General features: G+C 68.2%; 2 protein-coding genes across 2 annotated transcripts; one reads left to right on the top strand and one right to left on the bottom strand.

Moving 5' to 3' along the window:
* The first annotated feature begins 234 nt into the window (after positions 1-234).
* UBA7 (ubiquitin like modifier activating enzyme 7) lies at positions 235-12,417 on the top strand. The gene is made up of 24 exons (XM_064518595.1): positions 235-556; positions 629-797; positions 1,867-2,001; positions 2,225-2,331; positions 3,023-3,113; positions 3,314-3,455; positions 3,703-3,800; positions 3,966-4,112; positions 4,234-4,413; positions 4,657-4,764; positions 4,883-4,963; positions 5,065-5,220; positions 5,395-5,560; positions 5,805-6,001; positions 6,635-6,699; positions 7,029-7,212; positions 7,328-7,402; positions 7,836-8,022; positions 8,306-8,415; positions 8,770-8,856; positions 8,975-9,166; positions 11,432-11,533; positions 11,648-11,748; positions 12,200-12,417. Exons 1-24 carry the CDS (start codon positions 291-293, stop codon positions 12,324-12,326), a joined length of 3,273 nt encoding a protein of 1,090 aa, XP_064374665.1. The 5' UTR covers positions 235-290; the 3' UTR covers positions 12,327-12,417.
* Positions 12,418-12,626: 209 nt separating this feature from the next.
* INKA1 (inka box actin regulator 1) lies at positions 12,627-15,348 on the bottom strand. Its single transcript, XM_064518594.1, has 2 exons — positions 15,151-15,348; positions 12,627-13,615 (listed from the first exon to the last, which is right to left on the bottom strand). Exons 1-2 carry the CDS (start codon positions 15,199-15,201, stop codon positions 12,680-12,682), a joined length of 987 nt encoding a protein of 328 aa, XP_064374664.1. The 5' UTR covers positions 15,202-15,348; the 3' UTR covers positions 12,627-12,679.
* Positions 15,349-16,662: the final 1,314 nt, after the last annotated feature.

Genomic DNA, 16,662 nt, shown 5'->3' with positions numbered 1-16,662 from the left:
CTGGCAGGCCGAAGGGCGGCAGCCCCCGGGGCTGGGAGGGCTCCCGCCGGCCGGGCCGGGCCGGGCCGGGGAGGGCTCGCGGGGGCGCCGGGACTCACCGCGGCGGGCAGGGGCGGTCGGCGGCGCCGCCGTTGCGTCCGGCCGGGCCTGCGGAGGAGAGGGAGTGAGCGCGGGGCCGGGCGGCGGCGGCGGGGCGGCGGGGCGGCGGCGGCGCCCCGCGGCGGGGGCCCGTACCTGGGCGGTAGCAGAGGGCCGCCACGGCGCCGCCGTAGGCCCGCCAGGCCAGGCGGATGCCCAGCAGGCTCAGCCCCAGCCACAGCAGCAGCAGCTGGCAGAGCGCGGCCCGCAGGTCCTGCGCCGCCCACTCGGCCGCCAGCTCCCGGCCCAGCGCGCCCAGCGCCCGCCACGGCGCCTCCCAGCCCGGCGCCGCTGCCGCCATCGCCGCCGCCGCCGCCTCGGGCTGCGCCGCCGCCGCCGGGCGGGGCGGAGGCGGGGCCGCCGCCATGGCGGGCGCGGAGCTGGCGGCCGTCGATGAGGGGCTGTACTCCCGGCAGCTGTGGGTACCGGGGGGCCGCGGCGCCGGGACGCCGGGCGCCGGCCCCGCCTGATGCCCGGTGTCTCCCCGCAGCTACGTGCTGGGCTGCCGCGCCATGGAGCGGCTGGCAGGCGCCGCGGTGCTGGTGGCGGGGCTGCGGGGCCTGGGAGCCGAGGTGGCCAAGGCCCTGGTGCTGGCCGGCGTCCGCGCCGTTACCCTGCACGACGTCGCCTCGGCTGGCCCCGCCGACCGGGCCTCGCAGGTACGGCGCCCCCCGGGCCTGCCGCGGCCCTCTGCGGGGCCTGGCTGCCCCCCGTTGTCACGGGTACAGCCCTTGGGGTGCCCCACCGTCATGGGTATGGCCCATGGGGTGCTGACTGTCATGGGTACGGCCTGGGGAGTGCCCTGCTGTCATGGGTGCAGCCCTTGGGGTGCCCCCAGTCATGGGTGCAGCCCTTGGGGTGCCCCCCAGTCATGGGTATGGCCTGGGGAGCACCCCACTGTCATGGGTGTGACCATAGGGTGTCATGGGTATGGCACTTGGGGTGTCCCCTCATCATGGTACAGTCCTTGGGGTGCCCCCCCATCATGGGTATGACCTGGGGAGCACCCCACCATTACAGGGCCAGGCCTTGGGGTGCCCCACTGTCATGGGTATGGCCTGGGGTGCCCACCATCGTGGGTAGAGCCCAGGGAGCACCCCACTGCCACAGTTATGGCACTTGGCGTGCCCCCCAACATGGTACAGCCCTTGGGGTGCCCCCGCATCACAGGTATGACCTGGGAAGCACCTCACCATCACAGGTACAGCCCTTGGGGTGCCCCACCATCATGGGTATGGCCTGGGGTGCCCACCATCATGGGTACGGCCCAGGGAGCACCCCACTGTCATGGTTATGGCACTTGGGGTGCTCCCTGTCATGGTACAGCCCTTGAGGTGCCTCCCCATCATGAGTGACCTGGGGAGCACCCCACTGTCACAGGTACAGCCTACAGGGTGACCACCTGTTCTCCTCATAGCTTTGGTCTAGGGTGCCCTGGGGTCGTGGGTGTAGCCCACAGGATGCCCGCTGTCATGCGTAGAGCCCACAGGGTGCCTCACCATTGTGGGTACGGCCCAGGGAGCCCTGCCATCATGGGTATAGTCTGTGGGGAGCCCCATCCTCATAGGTGCTGTCCAGGGAGTGCCCTGTCACCACAGGTACAGTCCACTGGGTGTCCTCATGGGTACAGTCCCCAGCACAAGCCCCCTGTCCTGGGGAAGTGTCCTGTTGTCATGGGCAGTGCCTCGAACCTGTGTGAATGGCTTCCACTGTGTGTCTGTCCCACAGTTCTTCCTCGCGGATAGCAACATGGGCCAGAACCGGGCTGTGGCATCCCAGCGGCACCTGGCAGAGCTGAACTCCCATGTGTTGGTGACAGCCCACACAGGGGAGCTGTCGGAGAGCTTCCTCGCCTCCTTCCAGGTGAGCTGGCTCTGGTGCTCCTGGGCACCGAGCTGGGAAGAGTGGTCCCTGGCTGGGTGCTGTCCTGTGGACTGGGCAGCCTTCAGAGGGGCAGCATCGCCCCAAGGCTGCTGTCGTTGCCTCCAGAGTCTTGGCACTTCACTCCAGCCCTGAGCTGGGGTGGCAATGGGGGCACGGCGGGGCAGGCTGTGCTGCGTGGGTGCAGACACAGCCCTTGGCGCAGGTTGTGGTGCTGACTGACTCCCCGCTGGAGGAACAACTCCGCATCGGCGACTTCTGCCATTCCCGGGGCATCTGCTTCATCGTGGCTGATGTGAAGGGGCTGGCAGGGTAAGTGCACGATGCCCAGTGTCCCTGCGCCTGTCTGGGGCTGGCCTCTGGTGGCCCAGCCCCTGCTGTCCAGGGTGGGCAGGCTGGGGGAAACCTTGCACCCTAAACCCTGTTGAGGCAGGAACCACTTCAGGGCGCTCTGGTCTGGGCAGCACTGCCTCAGAGCAGGTTGCTCAGGGCTCTGTCCAGTCAAGCCTTGAATGTCTCCAAGAATGGCAATCCCACAACCTCTCCAGGACCCTGTTCCCATGTTTCACCACCCTCAAGGTGAAGAGTTTTGTCCGTATGTCTAATAGAAATTTCTTGTGTCCCAGCCTGGGCTGTCACCTCTTGTCCTGTCTCTGTGCAGCTTAAGAAGAGCCTGGCTCTGTCTTCTCTGCGCCCTCCCATTAGGCACTCCAGCTGGGGTCTGACACGTGCTGAAGAGAGAGGCAGGACCCCACTGGCTACCTGCGCTCTTGCTGGTGCAGCCCAGGTTACCGTTGGCATCTTTGCAGCCAGGGACACACTGCTGACTTCTGGCCAACTTGTCCCGCAACCCCGTGCCCTGGTTTGCAAAGTTGCTCTCTAGCTCATGACCCTGAGCCTGTCCTGCTGCCAGGGTTCTTCCATCCCAGGGGCAGGACTTGGCAGTGGTCTTTGAATTTCGTGAGGTTCCTATTTAACAAATGTGCTGTTGCTCCTATCTCAGGCAGCTATTTTGCGATTTTGGGAAGCCCTTTGTTGTTTGTGACCCAACAGACACCGACCCGGTTTGTGCCTCTGTGCAGCACATCTCCCAGGTAGGAGGCGAACCTCAGCCGGCTCCAACATCCGCACTGCCTTTCTGCTCCAAACGCATCCCAATGGCCTTCTGTGTAGTGTGTCCATTCCCTAATGTCCCTTTGGCTCCACTGCACTCTCCCAAAATGCTGGTGCATCCTTCAGCTGAGTCAGGTCATCAGGATCAGGGTCTCCTGTGTTCATATCTTTTTCTCCCCAGGGCAAACCAGGAATCGTGACGTGTGCAGCAGGAGAAGAGGGCCGTGGCCACCTTTTCTCTGATGGTGACATGGTGACGTTCTCAGGTGTGGAGGGCATGACTGAGCTGAATGGCCAGAAGCCCTGCCCTGTTCGCGTGCTGGGTGAGCCGCTGAGCTGGAGCCAGGCAGTGTGGGGGTCCCGCTGCAGGATGGGGTCGCATGCTGTGCCTGGGTCTGGACCGCAGAGATTCCCTTCACCGCTGGCGGGATGTTGCTCTGGTCTGCCTGGGCGCTGGAAAGGGGTTCCAGCTGCAGTCTGATGTCCTGCAGAAATATAGTAGATTCTGAACTGTGACTGTTTCTCCATTTGCCTGAGCATGCTCTTCCCCCTTTCTCGCTCTGTTCACAGATGCCTTCCACCTGGAGATTGGTGACACGAGCTCGTTCTCGCCGTACCGCTGTGGGGGCCTAGTTTCGCAGGTGCATCTGCGCCAAGAGCGCTTGTATGTAAGTCTGCCCTCGACTTGTGGTGCTGCCAGCCTGGGTCACACTCAGGCTGGGTGTGTGGGCCAGGCACTGCCAGGGAGACGCAAGACTGTGCCCAAGGGGCTGTGGCAGCCGGTGCTTCTGGAGAGGTATCTTGTCCTCAAGCACTCGGGACACTGCCTGCAGGAGCCCCTGCGCAAGGCCCTGGTGAAACCAAAGATTCAAGTGTCAAATCCCGAAGACCTACCACGCAGCCGCAGCCTGCACATGGCTTTCCAGGCCCTGCATGCTTTCCGCAAGGAGCAGGGGCGCCTACCTCGGCCCAGGGCGCAGGTGAGGCCCCATCCTACCCCTTCCCAGCCTCCCTCTGCTTGACTCTGCTTCCTCCATGGGCTCATCCCTCTGCCACCCTGTCTGGAGGGACACGGGGCATCTCTCACCCCCTTTGCCCCAGGGGGATGCCGAGCGGGTGCTGGAGCTGGCACGGAGCCTGGACGAGCAGCAAGGTCCCCTGGACGAGCAGCAAAGTCCCCTGGACGAGGATGTCGTGCGAGCCTTCGCTAGTGTGAGCGCGGGGGACCTGGGTCCCATGGCTGCCTTCGTCGGGGGCCTGGCAGCCATGGAGGTGCTGAAGGTGAGTGGGGTGGGGATGGGCCCGCGGGGGACCTGCCGCAGACAGTGGGCGGGTGCTGGGTGCTGCCGGCAGAGGTCGTTTGGCTCGGCATGGCCATCCCATGGCCTTCCGTGACCACGAGAGGGCACTTGCGGTCCGCTTAGGGATGCTGGGCTCTGGGGTACAGGGAGGGAGCCCAGCTAGGAAGCTGGGGGCCAGCGGCGAAGCAGATTGCGGAGCTGGTGGGGCCCTGTTTCTGCCCAGGCCGCCTCGGGGAAATTCCTGCTGTTGGATCAATGGCTCTACTTCGATGCCTTGGAGTGCCTGGCCTTGGAGGGGGCTGCGCAGCTGACGGAAGAGGACTGCGCCCCGGTGAGAGCCAGCTGGTGCCTCGAGGGCCCTGAGCCTGTCCTGGCTGTGCCAAGGAGCTGCCTGCATGCTGGGGATGCTGCAGCCGCCCACACTCACTGCAGCTCATCCGTCCCAACAGAGCGGTTCTCGCTATGATGGCCAGATCGCTGTGTTTGGGGCTGACTTTCAGGAGAGGCTGGGCCACCAGAAGTACTTTGTGGTAAGCAGGGGAGGTGGGCACGCTGTGTGGGAAAGGCCTCCGGAGGCCTGCAGAGTGTTTGGTTGGCAGCAGGGGAGATGGCCAAAGCTCTGTCCTGGCAGGTGGGAGCTGGTGCCATTGGCTGTGAGCTGCTGAAAAACTTTGCCATGATGGGGTTGGCTGCGGGGACAGGCGGGAACATCACGGTGACCGACATGGACACCATCGCACGCTCCAACCTCCATCGGCAGTTCCTCTTCCACTCGGCAGATATATCGGTGAGCCACAGCCAAGCAGGGGCCAAAGTGCCTGGCCCCATGCTCCTTGCTCAGAAGAACCCAGAAACTTTGCTGTCCCTAGTGCCAGGGTGGGCTCCCAGGACAGGCTCTCCCTGAAGACCCGGCCTGGGGGCACCAGGAGGGGAACTGCCTGTACCCTCTCTGCTCTCACAGAAGCCAAAGTCAGAGGTAGCAGCTGCAGCCGTGAAGTGCATGAACCCTGACATCAAGGTGACGGCGCACCAGAACCAGGTGGGGCCTGCCACGGAGCTGATCTATGGGGCTGACTTCTTCAAGCGGCTGGATGGCGTTGCCAGCGCCCTGGACAACCTGGAGACCCGTGAGTGCCTGGGGCAAGTGGGAGCCAGGTGCAGGACGGTGCTGCTTGGCTGCAGGCAGTGTGTACCACAACTGTGACACACTTTGCATGGGTTTGGGTGGGCAGCTGCCACACGTAACTGTGGGGGGGGAAAGGAGGGCCTGGTGCCATCTGTCCAGGGCTGGGCCAAACCTGCCCTGATTGTCTCTGCTCTGTCCAGACAAAAATGTCTTTCTGGCTTCTGGATACTCCTTGCTCCTCACAGGTGCCTACTTGACGAACCATTGCCTCCGCTACCTCAAGCCACTGGTGGACTCAGGCACGGAGGGCACACGGGGGAACGTGCTGGCCATGGTGCCCCACGTGACCAAGGCGTTGGGGTCTGCCAGTGACCCTGTGGACAAGACCTTCCCCCTTTGCACCCTGCGACACTTCCCCCAGACCATTGAGCACACGCTGCAGGTAGGGCCGTGTTCGACTGGAGCTATGGTCTGGGGCCCCTGGCACTGATCGAGGAAGCCCCCGGCCTTTGTTTTCCCACAGGAAGCTGTTTCCCCCCTCCAGCCCCAGACTCGTGCTGAGCTGTAAGGAGCTGCTGGCTGTGGGCAGGATACAGGCCCCAGCTGTTTCCTGGCTGGAAGCCCAAGTCCGACATGCGTTCCTGCTGCATGGTTCCCCCACCCCACACAGCTCCACCGCCTTCCTCAGGCCCGGACGTGGCCTCTCCCTCCCTGGCACGAAGCCCAGGGCAGCTTGGACTGGGGTTCCTGGGGACCATGGGGTGCTGTAGCCCCATGCATCAGCCCATGTGTCAGAGCAGACAGGGCTTAGGACCAGTTGTCCCCAATTGGGCGTGCTGGGCAGTGTCCCAAACCTGGGTGCTCCTTTAGCAGGGGTTGGCAGGGACTGGCAGGGTCTTTTGGGCTGCACCACAGGGCCGCACACCGGGCTGATACGGCCATAGTGACCCCCAGGAAGCAGGATGTCCCCCGACAGCCCAAAGTGCCAGTCCCAACCTCTGTTGTCTGTATGCAGGGGGGTGCTGGGGTGAGCACTTGCAGACCCAGTGTTCAACCCCCGCTTTCCCCTCCGCAGTGGGCCCGCGATGAGTTTGAGGGGCTCTTCAGGCTGCCTGCAGAGAATGTCAACCGGTTCCTGGCGTGAGTATGGGTGCTGGGAGCAAAGGCGCCCAGGCAGGGCAGGGACAGAGCCAGGGGAGGGGCCACGGGGGCTGCCGGAGCACTGCCCGCCACTGCTGGATATGTGGCTGGGGCTGGGGACAGGGGACAGTGTTGCGTCCCATTTGGGGTGCCCTGCTGGATTACTTCAGGGACACTAGCCAGACCTGGTCTTATTGCTTGGTCCCCATCAGCTGGGACAGGCTAATGCTTGTCCCTGCTGGTGCGAGCTCTTTGGCCGGTCAGCTGTGCCTCCTGTGCGCTGCGGAGGCTGGGGTGAGGCCTGGCCCTAGGAACACCTGGTTTCACAGAGACCCAACTTTTCTGGAGCACCTGGAGGCACGAAAGGCTCTGGAGGTCCTGGAGCAAGTGCGAAGGAGCTTGCAGGAGAGGCCACGGGACTGGCAGGACTGTGTGCACTGGGCCCGCCGGCACTGGCAGAGCTGCTACCACGACACCATCTCCCAGCTGCTGCTCACCTTCCCCCCAGAGCATGTGAGCCTGGCACCAAACGGGGCTGGGACCCTCCTGCACCCTCTCCCCTCTGCCAGCCACCCCCTCGCCAGTGGAGCAGTGTCCTCAAGCCTGACTCTGCTTTTCCTGTGCCCAGGAAGCCAGCCCAGGTGTCGCCTTTTGGTCCGGGGACAGGAGGTGCCCCCATCCGCTGACGTTTGACCCTGATGATGTAAGTGCAGGACAGAGCTGTGGGGGCTGGGGCCATGGGCCTGGCACTCCACAGGGGACTTTGGGCTGGGGGAAAGAGCCAGACCCTAGATGAGGGATGCTGGACCATAGTCACAGGCAGAATGGGAGCATCGTGGGCCAAACTGACATGTAGCACCTGCTTTGTACTCCAGCTTGCAGAGCCTGCCTGGGACTTGCAGAGTCCTGGACCAGGGTCTGTCCCTGTCCCCTTGGTCTGCCAGGGCACTGCGGAGCTGCTGAGGAGGTCCCATACGTGCTCTGTGGCCAGGAGGAGGAGGAGAGATGTCTCTGTCTCCCCTCAGGGCAAATCTGGGCTGCTCTGCCCAGTTGTGGCAGCACAGGAGTGGGCTCATAGGCTGCCCTGGAAAGGTGCTCCATGGCCCTCACTGCCCTGGCACTCTCTGCACCCACAGGACACCCACGTGGATTATGTCATGGCTGCTGCCCACCTCTTTGCTCAGACACACAAGATTTTGGCTCGCGGTGACAGGGCAGCTGCTCGGGAGAGCCTCCGCAACCTGGTCCTAGCACCCTTCACACCCCAGGAAGGACTCCAGATCCACATCATGGAGGAAAGGCAGGAGGTCCAGGAGGCTGTGGGTAAGGCTCCCAGTGTGGTTTGTTTCCTGCATGCCTGGGTCCCCTGTGGTAAGGCTCTGCACCAGGGAGCCCTGGGTCCAGCCTGCCTCTAGCAGGGCTCTGGTGTTGCAGATTCCTGGCCCATGAGCTGCTGTGGCCATTGGTCCCCACCAGTCCCAGCCCCAGCCCCAGGAGGGGAGAGCAGGTGGCCCCCATCCACCGAGTGCTATGCTCTGTGGAGGCCATGCTCTCCGCAACAATGTTGGTGCAGGGGTAACACCCTGGGGCTCCTTCGTACCTCCAGACCAAGGGCAACTGGCAGAGCTCGCCCAGGAGCTGGCACGGTGGAGACGGGAGCTGGTAGAGGCTGAGGAGACGCAAATACCCATCATGGAGCCCATCCACTTCGAGAAGGTACCCAGGGCTGGGCAGGCAGCAGCCTATGCATGGCTGCACTTTGCTTGAGGCGCAGGGCTTGAGGTAGGTACGTGCCTGGGGCTGGGCGCTGTCCCCAGCGTAGAAGCTGCTCTGGAGAACACATGGGGCAGGGCCATGTTTGTCCCATGCACGGGCTGCCCCATAACCCTGCCAGCCGTTCCTGAGCCAGGAGGCCAGGAGGGCAGGGACTGTTGCTGAGTCCCGGCTTATCTCCCTACTGGGAGTGTGCAGCCCACAGGGTCTTTGCTGAGTCTTTGGGCTGGGTCTTTGGGGTCTCTGCTGGCTGTCAGCTCCTGCCAGGCGCTGATGTCCCTCTGTTCTTTTCCGTAGGATGACAACTTCCATGTGGACTTTGTCACAGCTGCGTCCAACCTGCGTGCAGAGAACTACGGCATCCGCTGTGCCGACTGGCTCACGGTGAGGCGAAGGGCTGGGCTGCCTGCGGCCTGCCACAGGCCCGTGGAGCTTCAGGCAGGGTTTTGAGGGGAGCCTGCTGCTGTGCGGGGGCAGCTGGTGATGCCCGCTTCTCCCTCAGAGCAAGCGACTCGTTGGACGAATCGTGCCTGCCATTGCCACTACCACCATGGCCGTGGCCGGCCTGGCCTGCCTGGAGATCTACAAGCTGGTGTGGGGGTGCCAGGACCGCAGCTGCTACCGCAACAGCAACCTGTGTCTCTCCGACTCCCTGCTGCTCTGCATCCAGCCCCTGCCGCCCCCCACCTACAGGGTAGGACTCCCTCTCGTCCACGAGCGTGGGGTCAGGGTGCAGGGTGGCGGGGGGGGGTGCCCTGGCTCTTGGCGTTGGTGGTTGTGGGGTCCCTGCTGCGCTGCCGTGAGGACCTGGGCTGGCTGGGAGGACGCTGGGTGGCAGGGAAGGAGCCGGCCGCACAGGAGAGGCAGCCGAGGCTGTCCGGCTCCGGAAGCGGCGCTCGGGCCTGCGCTGGGCTGGGCGCGCCTCCAGGCAGCGAGGAATTAGCTCCTTCCTGCAGCCTTGCCGGCCCCTGCGGCCCGGGCTGCTCGCCAGGCCCCCGCCGCCCCCCTCGTGCGAGGGAGCGGAGCGGAGCTCCGGGGGACCCCAGGCACCGAGCCGCCCGCTTCCAGCTTGCCCGGCTTCGGGGCCATCCCTGGGTGAACGCATGCGGGCCCGAGGGGGATGTTCCAGCCTGGCTCGCGTAGCCGTGGGGCTGAGGCCGCACTGGGGCTGAGGCCATGCTGACGCCCCACAGCAGGCCCCATGACGAGGGGGTAGCAGGCTGCAGCCGCCTCTCACATCTGGGTTATGGAAACCAGCTGGAGCAGCCGGCGAGCAGCTGGCACCGGGCCCCGTCCAGAGCCGGGGAAGGGCTGCGTGGTGGGGGGAGCAGGGCCGGGGGTCCCGGCCCGCGAGGGGCCGCCTGGGCCGCTGTGGGGGCCGGGCCACGGCGAGCGCGTGCAGATCGGCCGGAGAGCGAAAGCAGAGCCGCGGCGGGGGCGGGGGGCAGTCCCAGATTGGGACCGTCTGGGCGATAGAGGCCTCTTTGTCTGGGGGTTTATGGCGTGCGAGGCAGCCCTTCCTGTGCGGCAGGAAGCGCCGATTGGAACCAGATTGGCCCGGGGGGCCCAGGGCCGGGGGCAGGAAGAGGGGGAGGGGAGACGCCTTCAACGCCTCCACTCCGTCTCCGGCAAGGACTCGGGCCGCCCGGCTGCGCCACCGCCTTGCCGCGCCTGCGCCCCGTGGCCCTGTGCCGCGGGGTGCTGCCCAGCCCCCCGCTATGGCACCGAGGCAGCTCCCGCTGCCCCGCGGGGATAAGCCCCCGAGGACGGGGCCGCCCAGGTGTTGGGGACGTGCCATGGGGCCGTTGGGCCCGTGGGCCTTGCGCCGTCTTGCCAGCGTTGGCTCTGGGCTCCCCACGTCGGCAGGGTCCTTTGGTGGAGGATGCTCCTTCATATTTGTGCCCTCCGGTCCCTTTGCTTGCCCGGCATCCCTGGAGCAGCTCCCGGCTCCTCCGTGTCCCACGATGGGCCGTCCCAGCACAACGTTTCGTGTCCTGCTGTTTGGCTGTGGTGGGAGCACGCTCCCTCCGGGCCGGCTTGGCGTGACCGCGATATGGCAGCGCCCCGGCGAGCAGGCCCTGGGCTGGCGGGGGGGGAGCTTTGGCCCTGCAGTCCTAGCGCTGGCCGGGATGGCGTTTCCAGGTGGGGCAACGAGGCTACGCGGGATGGGCAGTGCTGTTCCCTCCGTGCTGGGCAACCACTCAGGCTCGCACTGCCTTGGCGAGCAGGGGGTTAAGCCCCTTTCCGCCTGGGTCTGGTTACCGCAGGCAGGCGGGAGAAGGCAGGAGGCGAGAGGATGCAGCAGGAAGCGGGAGGTGAGAGCAGCCAGGTGCGATCGCCCCTTCCCAGCTGGGCGAGAAGAGACGGGGCCAGCGCCAGGGCTCGCGCTGCCCCGCAGCGAGGGCAGATGGTGGGGTGGCCGTGCCAGATGGTGCTCAGCCCCGTGGGCGCTGAGCCCCGGCGCACCTTGGCCCCGGCACGCAGGCCGGCAGAGCCCCAGCCCTCACCGGCCCTGGGTGCGGGGCAGCAAGCACTGCCGGCTCCGCCGTGCGTCCCCACGCGCAGCCCTGTTGCTGGCTACCATGGGGGGAGGCCAGCAGCTCAGGGGCCCCCGCGGGCCGGAACCGGCGTCACGAGGCCCCAGGGGCCGCGGGAGCAAGAAGAGGCGATTGTGTGGGGCTGCGCGGCGCTTCAATGGGCCTTTGTGCGGGGTCGGTGCCCCTGGCCACGCTGGGGAGCTGCAGGAAGCGCTGGCTCCCCCGACTGCCCCGTGGATGCTCAACCCTGGACCCGGGCAGTCCGGAGGGCAGAGCTGTGCCCTGGTCCCCCCTCTCTGGCTCTGCACCCTTTTTCTGCCCTTCCCTACCCCAGGCCACGTGCCACGCCAGTCCTTCCCGCCCCGTGGGGCTGTGGCAGGCCGGGCTGGGGCCTGCCGCTACCCTGGGCTCCCCCCTTGCAGTATGGCCAGAAGGAGTGGAGCTGCTGGGACCGGCTGGAGGTGCAGGGGGTCGGCGCCGATGGGCAGGAGATGACCGTGCGGGAGCTGCTGGAGTGGCTGCAGGTGAGCCCAGTGCGGGCAGCACGGAGCCGCTGGGCCGGGCAGCCCTGCGGGGGGGCTGCGTGCAGGCCCGGGGCCCTGACCCCCCCCCCCCCCCCCCCCCCCCGCCTCTTGCAGAGGGTGCACGGGCTGCCTGTGACCATGCTCCTGCACGGCTACACCGTGCTCTACGACAGGGAGCAGGACGAGGAGACGCGGGCCCAGCAGCAGGCCCAGAGGTAGGTCCCTGGCTCCTTGCCCGCTCCTGTGGCCTCATCCTGCCCCCGGCAGCGCCTCCCCGCTGGGCGCTGGGGGAAGACGTCTGCCCCCTCTCTCCCTCTGCGCTGAGCTGCTCCAGCTGCAGAGCTGCTTGCGGACGGGTCCGTCGCTCCGGCCTGCTGCAGGGTAAACATCCTGCCGGCAGCGCTTCCCGCGGCAGGACCCCCGCCTGGCCCCTCGCTGCCTGCCCGGCCTGGCCCCACAGGCGCTGCTTCCCTGCCCCAAGCGGGGAGGGAGCCTGCAGGGCTGCGGCTCGCTCTCGGGCGCCTGCCTGGGGCGGTGGGGGAGCTCCCTGCGCCCTCTCCTTGCAGGAGCCGGCCAAATGCGCCCTTCCCCTTCCCGGAGGGCCTGGCCGGGCTGGGGGAACCAGCCTGCCCCCACCTCGCCCCCTTTTTCCTTCCCCCGCTCTAGGCTGTCGGAGAGCCTGGAGGGTGCTGGGGAGCTGCGGCCCCGGGAGCTGGAGCTGCAGTATGTGTGTGAGGGAGAAGAGGATGAGGACGAAGACGCCTGCCCCCCGCTCGTCTGCTACCTGCCCTGATCCTGGAGTGGGACACCAGGCCGGGCCAGAGGCAGCAGCAGCCTGGGCCACACAGCACTTGCTGCCCCCGGTAATAAAAGCTGCAGGATCAGCTCCGGTCTGTGGTCACTGCATCAGCCCTCGCCGCAAACACCCTCATGCTGTCACACGGGCCTGTGCCACCGGGGCACCCAGTAACGCCAGTCACCCCCGTCCCTCCTCCTGCTGGGAGCCCGGGCTGCCGAGCCAGGCAGCTGCGGTGCCGAGAGCCCTGCTGCGCCGCAGGGGAGCCCTCGCCCCCCACAAAGGCCGCCGCGGCTGTACCGTACAAAAACGAGGTTTATTTACAGCGGGGAAAGCAGGCGCGGGCAGGGCTAAATGTAGCCGATAACGTCGTTGCAGATGATGGGCTGGCGGCTCCGGCTGTTCATGAGGGCCGTGAAGCGGTTGAAGTCTGTGGCCAGCTGCGCGATGTTGTTGTGGGACTGGTGGAAGTAGGTGCCCTTGGGCTGGGCGCCTAGGCCCAGCGGGCAGGAGAGGCGCTTCGAAGCGTCGCGGCCCCCCGGGCGGGCCCCATCGGCGGCCCGGGGCCGGGCCATGCTGGCCAGCTTGCGGCGCACGTTGCCCGAGAGGTTGAGCAGGAAGCCATGGGGTTTGCCCAGCCAGCGGGAGGGCTCGGCGGGGGGCAGGCGCCGCGGCTCAGCCCCCACCTCCGGCAGGTCCATCCAGTTCTCCACCAGGTCGGCGAAGCAGTTGTCGCCCAGCACCAGGGGCTGGCGGTTGCGGCTCTGCGACAGCAGCGATACGGTCCAGTCCTGCGCATCCCCCGGCTCCAGCACCCGCCACTGCTCCAGGCAGGCGTCGGACGTGGACTTGGGCCGGGCCCTCCGGGTCGGGGCGGGCGCCTGGCCCGAGCTGCCGCGGAGGAAGGCGCCCACGGAGAGCCGGTGCGCCCGCTGGCAGGGCGGTGGCCGCGGGTGCCGGCGCAGCACGGGCGCCTCCTCCTCCTCCTGCCACGTGCCCCCCGACACCTCCGAGTAGCCCGAGTCGAACTCCAGGCTCCGCTCGCTGGCGGGGGGGGACCGGGCCGCCGAGGCCCGCTCGTCCTCCTCGCCGCCCGGCTCCAGGCAGCAGGCCGAGTCCGCCTCCGAGATGTCCGAGCCCCGGTTGGGGCTGCGCTGGTCCCAGGAGGGCCCAGGCCCCGGCGGAGGGCGCGGGGCTGGGCCCTGCGCCCGCTTGAGGTCGTGCAGAGCCTGCCTCATGCAGTGCATGTGGGCCTGCAGCGCGGCCCCCGCTTCCCGCAGGCACAGCTGGGGGGGGGAGAAGCAGGTTAGCGTGGCGGCCTGGTGGCCCCCCGGCCCGTGTCACCCCGGGCAGCCCGCCCACGGGAGGGCAGAGGCGGCCCACGTGCCGCCCGCCTCGCCCGGCGCTGGGCACACGCCTCGCCCAGCTCCCCAGCAGCGGCGAGGGGGGATTCGCCCCCGCCACGGCGGTGCCGGCGCGCAGGCAGGCCGCAGCTCGCCCGGAGCCGACCCCGGCGGCGGCGAGGCGGGGGGGGGGCGGCTTGGCCCCGGCGCCCGGGCCGCGGGAGCGGCGTCTGCCGGCGCTGGGCGCGGGGAGCCGCGCGCGCAGGCCTCGGCTTGCCCGCAGCCCCGGGTCCCGCTTTTGCGCCGCTGCTGCGCGGAGCCGGGCCGGCGTGCAGCGGCACGTCGGGGTGAGCAAGCAGCCGCCCAGCCCTGGCCGCGGCCTGCCGGGAAGCGACACGGGGGCCACGGCACGTAGGAGCCGTGCGCCGCCGCTGCCCCCCCCCCAGCCCCCAAGCCGCTTAGGGTGGCTGCTCAGGCACCCTGCTCGCGGGACCTCCGTGGCCGGGCCCGAGCTGGGTTCGGGACCGTGGGCCCCCCCGGGCGCTGGGGTGGGGCGTTCCCCCCACCCGTCAGCAGGGCCACCCCACCCTACCCGCCCTCTGGTCGGGGACACCCCGGGGTGACGTCAGGGCCCGGGGGCCCGGGAGCCCCCCCCGAAATGCCAGCGGGGAGGGGAGCGCAAGGGGCCGCGGGCAGCTGAGGCTGGCAACAAGTTTTCCCAAGCGAGTATTTGAGGGAACTGTTCGTTTCAGGAGCCAGGCCGCTCCTTTTACTTGAATTCCATTGTTTGAACCAAAAATACAGGGATTTACGTCTGCTTTCCTCTCGGCTTTGAGACGGCAAAAAGCGGACTGCAAAGGACCCTTCGCTTTGGTGTCCGATTATAGCAGCCCCCTACGGCAAGCCGCGTCCGGAGCTGCTCTCCGGGCCAGGCCCCGTTCCCATCCCTGCTGGGGGGACGCGACACCCTCTTGGCCGCGGGCCCTGCTGCGGCGCTGGCCAGGGACCCTGGTGCCGGCTGCGGAGCTGCGGGACGGCAGGGACGGTGCGGCAGGCCCCAGGAGGGCCCGCGGGCCCGGACGGGCCACCCGCAGCCAGGCTGTCACCGCAGGGTCCCGCGGCCCCTCGCGGCCCCGGGCCGGGCTCGGTGGCACGGCTGCGAGCGGGGCCAGGGCAGTGACAGCGCTGGGGCTGGCGCCCCGACGGCCGCCACCCGTGTCCCCTCCATCAGCCAGGGCCCGGGACCCCCTGCGTCCTGCCGGGCACCCGGGACCCCCGCGTCCTCCCGGCCTTCCCGCGGGGCGCGGTGGGCGCCGCTCGGCCCCACGCGTGATGTCACGGCGCTGAGATCATCAGCACCGCCGTGCGGGGCACTCTGACATCACGGCGCTGCCACCGCCGTGGGGGGGCAGCGGCGCCGGCCGGGGGGGTCCCGGGGCCGGTTCCCCCCGCCCCGCCCGGGGCCCGCGGCCACTCACCACGTCGGCGCGGAGCTGGCCGAGGCGGGCGTCCAGGCGGGCGCTGTGCATGCCCGGCGGCCCCGGCGCAGCGGAGCGGAGCGCGGCGCAGCGCCCCGCCGCCTCCCGGCCCTCGCCTCGCCTCGCTTCGCCGCGGCGGCGGCGGCGGCGGCGGCGGCGGCGGCGGCGGCGGCAGCGGCGGCACCGCCCCGCCCGCCGCAGCCAATGGGGCCGCCGTAACGTGAGCCCGGCCCGCACCGGCCCCGGCCCCGCCGCCCCGCCCCGCGCCCCGCTCGGCGCTCCGGGGCCCCGGCGGAGCGGGAGCCGCTGCCCGGCTCGGGCTGTGCAGGAGCCGGTGCCTGGCGGGGAGCGGCGGCCCCCGGGGCCCCGGTTAGGCAGGGCGGGAGCGCGGGGTGCAGCGGGGCCAGGCAGGACGCGGTGCCCCGGCGACGCGGGACCCAGCGCCCCTCCGGGCAGGGCAGGACCCCGGGCCCGGTGCCCCCCTCGTATCCCGATGACACCGGCTCCTTCCCCCTGCTTCTGCCCTCCGGGTGCCCCACCGCCCTGTCCCCCCGCTGCTGGGCATCGCCACGCTCCCGGGGGCACGGGTGCCCTGCCCCGCTCTGTCCTAGCCCTGCGGTACCCGGGCTGGGCCCCGGGCTGTGGGGTGCAGCAGACTGGGCGCAGTGAGGCTGGGAAGCTTCGGCTGGAAGAACTGCAACCCCAGTACAAAAACCAGGCAGACGGACCGACCCCTGCGGGCCAGGCTGTGAGCCCGAGCCATCGGCTGGCACAGCGAGCCAGCACAGGCTGCAAGAGGCCCCCCCTCCCCCCCCCACCCCCCCTGCACCACCACCCCCCGCTGAGCAAACATTTGCCTACTTGAAGAGGAGAAAGGTGACCCACAGCCAAACGGGTGGCACTCCGCCAGCGTCTATTAATTGGTAGCTAATAACACTTAATATTAATTCTGGGAGACATCACTCTGGTTTGCAAATGAAGGAGAACAAGGCCAAAAATTAGCTCCCAGCTAATTTTTCCAGCTCCCAAGTGTGTAACATGGCAAAGCAGCAAGTCAGCGGCTGACGTGGCAGCAAAACTTTGCGGAGCATCATTTCCTTCGTCCCTGCCACCCCCGCCAAAGCTGGTTCCAGTCGTCACGCGTGAGCTGGGGGGACCCTGTGCCTGCTACCGCCGTGCTCCTGCCGTGTAGCCAGGGTGGTGCCGCCTCGTATCGGCTCGCAGCAGGCTGGCACGCACCCGGCAAGGCCCTCGCCAGGCTGCTGCCGAAAATCGAGGCTTTCGCCGGCGGCGGGAGCAGCTGTGCCAGGCCAGGCTGGTCCCGGCAGCCGGGGCGTGAGCGGGCGCCTCTGGCACCTCTGGCACGGTGGAGTGCCGTGCCCTCTGGTGGCCACGGGCCCAGGCGTCCTGGAGAGACCCGCGTGCTCTGCAGCCGGTGAGCGGCAATTGCGACTTGGTTAAAACCCCAGATAGGGTCTAGGCTGTGCACGACATGTCCCTGTCGCCCCCAAG

The sequence above is a fragment of the Dromaius novaehollandiae genome, chromosome 12 (genome assembly GCF_036370855.1).
Source record: "Dromaius novaehollandiae isolate bDroNov1 chromosome 12, bDroNov1.hap1, whole genome shotgun sequence".
Lineage (NCBI taxonomy): Eukaryota > Metazoa > Chordata > Aves > Casuariiformes > Dromaiidae > Dromaius > Dromaius novaehollandiae.
Note: the sequence above shows the minus strand (reverse complement) of the source record. Positions and strands in the feature narration are given on the sequence as shown.